The sequence below is a fragment of the Macrobrachium rosenbergii genome, chromosome 1 (genome assembly GCF_040412425.1).
Source record: "Macrobrachium rosenbergii isolate ZJJX-2024 chromosome 1, ASM4041242v1, whole genome shotgun sequence".
NCBI lineage: Eukaryota > Metazoa > Arthropoda > Malacostraca > Decapoda > Palaemonidae > Macrobrachium > Macrobrachium rosenbergii.
Window position 1 is genome coordinate 3,881,473 of NC_089741.1, and position 9,190 is coordinate 3,890,662.

Sequence of the window (9,190 nt, forward strand, 5' to 3'; positions counted from 1 at the left end):
TTTCTTTCTCAAATATATTTTGGATATTCTCAGATTACCATTAATTTCCGACAACCTTGCTCCTCTGTGAGCCTATTTCTACAATTATCATTATTATTATTATCCATTTCAGGAACTCTTATCTATCGAAGTTCGGCATCTGCATCTCTTTGTCATCTGCCATTAAATTGAATTAACTTTAGAAACAACTTTTTCAATCAGTTTGTCAGGTTTTTGAAGAGAAGACAGTTGTTCAAAAATATAAAACTCTTTATCCTCATAAGCTAGGATCAAACCTGTAAAGTACTGAAAAAAAAGTTGCTAATTCAAATGTTAACAAGTATATTAGCATAACTGAAAAAAAATAATGTAGTATAGTTTAAGAAAATGGTAATTTTTACATATTGTGAACATGTCATCTGTGGTATCTCATTTTTTATAACTATATCAAAAGATTTTCGGCACAAATCTCTTTCTTTTATGGTTCGTCTAGTTTTCAGATCACTGAGCACAGTCTATCACCTCATTTGCACTAGGAAAGTTTTGCATTATTTTTTTAAAAGTAAAGCATGACTTTTAAGTTTAAAAAAAAATTCACTTTATATAACTTACCTTCAAATTTAAGAAGGGGCATTTAAAGACATAGTTTACTGTTACTTTATTAAATATACATAAAAACTCACATGGGAATCACTATTTAGCAGGCCATTTAAGAATGGACATTTATTTTAAACACTCCCTAACAATGCTTACATGTATACAAATTTTTTTAGCGACCAAATGGGTTGAAGGGTTGAGATGGAGTAGGATAGTTGTAACCACTACTACACTGTGGCTGAATTGTTGTAGTGGCAGTGACAGTATTATACCCTGTATTGTAAACAGTTGAAGTTACATAGTTAGTGTTATAGAATGTGCTTGTCACATATTGCGTGCGAGTTTGTCCTGGAAGCTGTTGAGTACGGATGTCTGTGCGGGTTATTGTGACATACTGAGTCTGTCCAGGGAGGTTAACTACAGTTGGTACAGTTTGTTGACGGTAAATAGTAGTAGGGACAACCTGTGTGGAGTAAATAGTGCTTACTACTTGTTGGGGAACAGTGATAGTTCTAGTAACATACTGTGGTACTTGCTGTGTTCTTACAACAGTTGACACCTGCTGCTGGAACTGTGTTCTTGTCACAAACTGTGTCTGAGTTCTGGTTACAACTTGTTCAGAGAATATGGTAGTAGTAACTGGAATAACCTGTGTGGATGTAACGTACTGAGTCTGACCTGGTTGTGTAATTGTTTGGGTACGATAATTAGTTCTTGTCACATACTGAGTGCTGATAATATCTTGGCCTGGTTGTACAACAGTTGAGTAAACTGTACTGTACTGAGTGCTATCTATAGTACGAGTTTGTCCTGGGAGCTGTTGTGTCCTTGTTACCGTCTGCGTCTGGAAAATGGTACTAATTACTTGCTGAGGTACAATCTGTGTTGATACAACAGTCCTGGTAACAGTGGTAGGTATTTGTTGTGTCCTTGTAACAAATTGGGTTTGGTACTGCACTTCAGTACGGAACTCTTCACGTGTTTGTGTTACATAATTAACCTGAGGGGGCAGAGTGACGAACTGCGTTTGAACATTATCCTGTGTCCGGGTAACTATTACTGTACTGTACTGAATCTGAGGAACGACTTGAGTGCTGACTATTTGTGAAAATATGGTTGTATAGACTTGCTGTGTCCTTACAGAAGTCTGAGTAACATATTGTACTTGAGTATTATACACTGTTGTTGGGATGACTTGAGTGGAATACTGTGTCTGAGTACGGTAGATAGTTGAAGGTACACAGTGTTCAGTAACAGGTGGCAAGTAGCCATTCCCTGAAGGCTGGAGATTTAGACCATTGCCGAATACTTGTCGAGATACACGACTCACATGAGCTCCTAAAGTGCAACCCAGAAAAGTTAGCAGTAATAACACCTTCATCCTGTAAGGAGAATAAAAGCTTCAATTCAATAATGTGTTGTGTTGATTATAAATATATTACATTAAAAGACAAACAAATATTTTTCATTCAACTTACCAATAGGGAACATGGTGGTTATTTTTTTCTGTAATAAAGATAGTAAAATGGGCAAAGAAGTGAAAAAGTTTTTATTTCTTATATATAAATACAGAGGACTTCATCTGGATAATCCACAATAAAACAGTCACTGTACAAAACTAATGACATTGAAATTGTTGCTGCTTTTGCATATTGTGAGACAACAGTATTTAAAAGATTTTGATAACTAAAGAGGAAGTCTTCATTTAAACACTTAAAAACAAAAAATCTTTAACCAATTGGTAAAGGATTGGATGGCGTATTATAATTATAACCAGCTTGTGAGCATGTGCCAGTTACTGTTCGTGTCACAGTGAACTGCTGGTTATTATTCACAGTTTGATAAATAACTTGCTGTTGTTGTTGGGTTTGAACAACTTGACTAGTTATTATTTGGTCTCTGCCAGGAACCTGTACAATGGAGGTTTGGGTCTCTTCACGGGTCTGTACCACGGCAGATGGGGTATTATATTGGGTGATATATACAGTCTGGATCTGTGTAAAAGGTTGGACTCTAGTTTCAAAGCGAGTAGTGTAGATGGTTGTTGGTATAGCCTGAGTTCTCACAACTTCCTGGGTAACAAACTGAGTTTGTACTACAGTCTGAATTTGTACATTGGTACTGGTGACTACCTGTTCTCTAGTGGCAACAGCATTTTCAAATCTGGTGTTAACTGAAGTGTAAGGGATTACCTGTGTTCTGGAACCAGTTCTTGTTAAGATAACATCTTGACCTCTTACACAGTTGTTTGTACCTGTTCTTGTACCTGTGTTGATGTGATATAGCGTGTATTCCCAGGTGCTTGACTTCTGATAATAGAAGTTTGCACAACAGTCTGTACTCTAGTCCTAACAACATCCTGACCTGGGATAGTGACAACTCTAGTCTCTTGACGGAATTCAGTTCGATAATTAGTGACTGGCTGATTGATTGTTTGTATTTGGGTACGTGTGACCTCAACTGGTACCACTTGTGTCTGAATTTGGGTTTGTGTCACATAACTAAGTTGAGGGACAACTCTTGTTGTAGTAATGTAACGTGTCTGTTGGACTGGTGGACTAGGGACTGTTTGCGTTATTACCCTGTTATTGAAATATACTGATGTTTGTTGAACAATGCTTGTTTGGATCTGCGGTCTAGTTTCTACTCGAGTGCTGAAGATCGTAGTCGGAACTACCTGTGTTTGTAGAATAGTGGTTGTCACATATTGTGTATTAGCATTGTTAACTGTCTGTACTACATAAGACGTTTGGATCCTTGTGTCATATACTTGGGAGGTGACAGGAGGGCATGGGCCAGGGCGGGTTGGAGGTAGGTATCCTCCTTGAGGGGAGGCCGAGGCCAATGCAAGCAGCAGCAGCGAAACTGTCAAATACCACATTCTGCAAAGAGAGAAATTCCACAGATTAGAGTCAGCGGTGATTGGAAGCCCCGCATCTCAGCAACTCATTTGGGAATAAAGTCCAATCACTCGCCGCTCCCTCTGTGCAATTTCTCCCATTTGTTTCTGCGGGTTCGACCGGGAGGACTTTATCGCCCAGATGAGATGCAGGACACAGACTTTAAATACAATAGATAGCAGCTGATCTAAGTAATATTGGAAAGTTTCAAAGAAATTTTCTTTTTAGTGTCAGGATTGTGTCTAGAGGATGTACTTTCACTTTTCATCTCAGAAAGCTCTATACTAAAAGCTTCATCTGAACATCTTCATGCACTTTCCCTGGCTGGAGACCGCTAGCACCTTATTATCCACACAATCCAACAAGGTTAAAAGAACATCCTGATGCCGTACTGTGTGCAGACCATATGATTCTAAAAAGGTAAGCATTGCTACTTTACTTTCATCCTTATTGTCTGTGTTTTATTCTAATTTTATTCATTAGATAACGAAAGTTCTCAATTACAATGGATAGTGTGAACGCTATCATCAGGGTAACTTTTATGAATGAAACACAAATGAATATCCTGAATATTCGATGAAATTATTATAGTGGCAGAAAGAGAGAGAGAGAGAGAGAGAGAGAGAGATAGGAGAGAGAGACAAAGAGAGAGAGAGATCTATATCGGAAGATCGTTCAAGCCTGTTAACACAATAAAACGTTAAATATTTTATTTGTAGACTGGACTCAACTTTTTTCCCCCACAGGAACAGGCTGCATCCATATTAGTGACGGCATATTTTACATTGAATCAGTGAAAATTACTCATGATTATATTAAATTTGCCAAGATAGAAACATCAGCACCTGTAAAAATAAGTCTTGTAAGTAGTAAAGATTTACACCTTGAGAGTACTGTTTTGGAAATGCAGCACCTTTATGGTTTTTTCAATTCTTATTCTCACCCAGCACAAATGAGAAGCTATGTATAAATCTCCATTTTCCCTGGTAGACTTCCCAGTCATTGCAGAAAAAGAAATGTGCCATCGAGGAATGCAGCATTTCGTCAGAGCACGTGACATTTAGAGACTCTCCACTGTACTTCCAGAGAATCAAGGTTGCTTTCATTAAAAAGGTACCATAGCAGTATTTCCTCACAATCAGCGATGACGGATAACTTTACCGTGAAATCAACTACGACTCTTGAACATATAGCAAAAAAAATAGAACCCATTTACCTAAATTATTATTATTATTATTATTATTATTATTATTTATTATTATTATTATTATTATTATTATTATTATGTAAATGAAACGTAACGGAAATGGTCTGTGGTAATATTGAGTCAATAGTTTAACGTTCATAATTTACGCATATTTTTCATCAGTTTAAAAATGTCGGCAAAAGTACTTGCGCCGTAAAGCGAAGAAAGCAAACACACTTGAATTTAGAACTGAATGAGTCAATTATGTTACCCGGTTTCGAAACACAACATAAAATATGGAGGTTGTAATATCCTTCACTAGTATCATCATCACACAGATCTAAATGTGATGACACAGGCTTTCTCTGAGTCTGATCACGTAACATCAAGCTGCTCATGCTTGAGCGGAGATGAGTTCTACGCCATGATTTATCGTCAGAGGCATCTAAAAGCAGTGTAGAGGATCTGCTTCTGTCTAATTTTTAGGTCTACGGAATTTCTCATTGGTGATGAGAATGACAATACTAGAAAATAGAGTGCGTTCATATCTCTGTTTTATATTTTAAAAGCATCCTCTCTCTCTCTCTCTCTCTCTCTCTCTCTCTCTCTCTCTCTCTCTCTCTCTCTCTCTCATTTTTCATTTCAGACTTTACTTTGTAAGTTTATTTGCTCTGATAGAGTGTAAATCCAAATTCTACAAGATAACTGTAATGTTGAATTGCACAACAAGAAATATGGGCATTTATGACAAGTAACACCGACGAAATTTTAATATTTATCCTGTCATTAAATTTAGAACGTTAAATAGGTGTTCTTACCTGAAATTACTGCTGAATTTTTGTAAGAAGGAAAATATACTTGACAGTGAAGAAAATACAACCGATAATTGATACGATACGACTAAAAAATCTTATCAATAGGGATAAGAACATTGAAGTGCTAAGAATACGTCAAAGTGAGTATCATGTTTGACTTCCGGTCCGGCATAAGCTAATTCATTGACACAGAAACGTTTCCCCCAAAGTGGTACTCTTCATGGAGTGTGAGGCACCTGATGGGAATGACTCATTTTTGTGTTAGAGGTTTCAAACAAATAGCCAAAGAGTATCAATGGTGAAGTTCTATCGTCTGGGTGGTCATCAAAAGCAAGATAAAGCAAAGAAGGTCGTGGAGATCAAGAAGAGAATGCAAGCAAGCAATCAAACACTGGAATAGCTAGACAGCTGCTGCCATTGGCGGTGGCGCATAACAGCGATCGACGCAATGAAAGTGAAGTGAGTCCAGGGAATCTAAAGTATCAATAACAGTCACGTTCATTTTAAAGGTCTTCCATAATGTTTATTGTACACCTTAGTCATTTTGCGTTCTTTTCAATCACTGTACATATTCATCCACACTCCACTTTTTCTTTTCACAAAGCACTAAATAGAATCCGACCGCTTGGTGTTGGCAGAAACCAAACAGAATGAAGCAGGTATCTAAAAAACGAAGGCTTCCATACGAACCTTGTTTGCACGAGGAAAGCAGAAAGAGATGGTACCGTCGCAGAGTGTCGAGGAACTCTGTCTGATTACTTCTCGGGACAAGAAGTGTATATATACCTCTTCTGCGGGAGAAGGGGTTGATCCAGAAGGACGCGGTGCCAGTCATGAGAGACCAGGGAGGGCCACGGCCCAAGTATACCGTAGGTCGGAGAAGGGGAGAGGAGTAAGCGTTGGAGGAGGAGCCTAGAATGGAGGATGAGGTTGCATTGGGCACACTGGTCGACACGCGAATAGTTGAGCTTTGTCTCTTATGTTGCCATGACCGTTCCACGAGGACTCTTTGGAGTGCCCCTGAGACAACAGGAGTGGCTGAAGTACCTCCTGGGCAACCCTCCTTTATTAGTACAAATTGGGAATCTTCACAGTAGACTCCTGTCACGCACCTATAGCTAAGTGAGGGTCAACACCTATTCCTCATTGACAGTTAGGCACAAAACATTTGATGATGCGGCGATATAAGAGGTGCCTGGCATGAGTCCATAATGCCCAACCGATAAATGCTTGTGCACTTTTGATGACGCGCATATGAATAAATAAGCCCAAACAGTCACTACAAACATGCACTTCTTTACTGAAAAGGTTGCAGCAACGAAAAATCTATACGGACAACGGCGTGTGTGAAAGGACTCTGAAAATAACCATTTTTCTAAGATCTCAGGAATGATAATGAAAGTGCCCATTCATCTTGCATAATCGAGAGAACAAGTAACGTTGCCCGTTACTTGTTTCCTTCCAATATTAATTTGCTTTTGCGGACGTTATTCATATTTGTTTTCTTCAGAAGTACGTGTATTATATTCGTTATGTTTCCAAAGTATAACTAATGACAGAGAGAGAGAGAGAGAGAGAGAGAGAGAGAGAGAGAGAGAGAGAGAGAGAGAGAGAGAGAGATTTAACATTGAAGAAGAGCCATGGCAGGTGATGTTTTTCGTTCATACCACATAAACAGCTACGTGTCATAAACGCCAATTAAGCGACGAAAATGCGCGCGCAGGTTCCCGTACTGCGAAATTGAGCCTTCTGCAGCATCATTTGCACAAAAGAGGCCGTGTGTGTTGTGAATCCTTCCGGTGTGTCATTGAACACAGTGACTGTTAGCACTGCCATCACTTTCATCATAAATCGAAAAGTTGACGGGTGGTGTTACAGCAACCGCTGGTGAGGTTCTGATGTCACTGAAGCACACGGGAGATGCGAGGGGTGGCAGGGTGAGGGGCCAGCTGAGGGGCAAAGTTCCCAAAGGCAATGAGAGGGCTTTCCCGCCGAGAACTCCACAGCAATTAAAGAGGAATAATGAGGTAATGGTTTACACGCGAGGGCTTCACTGCATGAAGGCGTCAACGGAGATCTGCAAAGGGACTGAAGAAGGCTTACTGGGTCCAAAGCGACACCACCATCAACGATCATTTTCGGGTAGGGATTCTTCTTGAACGGTGAGCGACGCCTATCATTCTTAACCGATCCAGCTTAGTTGATCGGTAAGGTTTAAGGTGGCCTTATGCCGGTACGAATCCTCAACGATGGTATCCAGTAAGCGATGGTAAGGCGATGTAGTGATTAAGTGGCATGGTCTGGACCTCTGGACTCTGTTCCACCAGCCAGTTCATTAATTTGCAAAAATCGTTCCTAAAAGGTAAGATTAGACAACAATGTCGTCCTCAGAACCGATGACTCTCAGCATTTAAATGCTTTCACTTTCTTTCAGAGCATCTTTGACATGGGGGCGCTTTCTGAATCGTTGAACCGTAAGTAAAGCAATAATTCCACATGAATTCCCAAAGGGCAATTCTTTCGGAGATCTAACAAGAGGCTGGTTACTGCGTTTGGCGATTGCGAGATTGATTGCTTGAGAGTAAAATAGTGAACATCTATATGGACACCGGCGCGGCGGCTTTCTTTGCGTTAGTCACTTTCTGGAAGCGAATTTCTTTGCAGCGCGAAATCTATACTATACTAATAAAATAATAAGACACATAACAAAGGCAGCAAAATGTAAGTTTAAAATCAGTGCTTAGATTCCGATTGAAACTGCTCATATGAATGTTGCTGAAGCTCGAGGCATTTCCATGATGAGGACGATACCGAGAACGCACTACAGGAACGGGCAATGCGTTTGTTCAAGTTTTTTCATAAGAATCTTATCTGGCGAGCTGAAGTGAGGGCAGTGGTCCGTGACAAGAGTCATCACAACCTCATTTTCTCTAGTAGCGAGTTAGCACAACAGCGGGCCGCCCGTGATCAAGGACCTGTGCTGACATATACCCGGCATATCTAAGCCGACCTCCTAAAGGAATATGATAAGGAATGTTAGCTGTAGACAGTTGAAATTATACAGCCGTTTGTCAGCAATGTCTACGTTTGTAATGTGTATTATGTACGTAAAGCATGGGCGTGCAATTTGCAATATTAATAGTAGCAATGTATAATGTATGCGGTAAGTGTGAATTTCGTGTAAATGTGCGTGCATGCTGTTAGTATGAGCGTAACCAAACGTATATAGAGATACATGAGCCATCAGGAATAATAGCTGCTCGGTGCCATATCACTTTCTTAAAAAGAAGAAAAGAATAAACATCAGAACGAAAGTACTTTTCCCTCACGAATCGGCAACCAGTTACGCAAGTCTCCAGTCGACTCTATGAAGCGATCGAATAACGAAAAAAAACAGAATCTAGCCATTCTTTTTCTTTGACGAAATATAAAAGGTAAGTGACAGACTTCCAGTCAATTTTACCATTTAATAACGATGCATTAATTTGCTAGAGCAAGTATTGTGCAATTAGTCGTGGACCCCTACCACGTACAAGTCACATAAGCGAAAAACCGTGCAGCAGCAGCTGAAGCAACAGTAGCCCGCTGCTGCAGCAGCTGTAGCAGCCGCAGCAGCTGTAGCAGTTGCAGCAGCAACTGCAGCAGCAGCAGCTCCAGTTGTGTTCTTAAATCCACCGCCATTCCGACCAAATGTATTTTGCCGCTGTCGGTTT

General features: G+C 39.8%; 1 protein-coding gene across 1 annotated transcript; it reads right to left on the reverse strand.

The window, feature by feature from the left end:
• Positions 1-625: 625 nt before the first annotated feature.
• LOC136845162 (uncharacterized) lies at positions 626-6,224 on the reverse strand. Its single transcript, XM_067115556.1, has 2 exons — positions 6,168-6,224; positions 626-1,958 (listed from the first exon to the last, which is right to left on the reverse strand). The coding sequence occupies exon 2, from the start codon at positions 1,955-1,957 to the stop codon at positions 749-751; it is 1,209 nt and encodes a 402-aa protein (XP_066971657.1). The 5' UTR covers position 1,958; positions 6,168-6,224; the 3' UTR covers positions 626-748.
• Between the last annotated feature and the right edge of the window lie 2,966 nt (positions 6,225-9,190).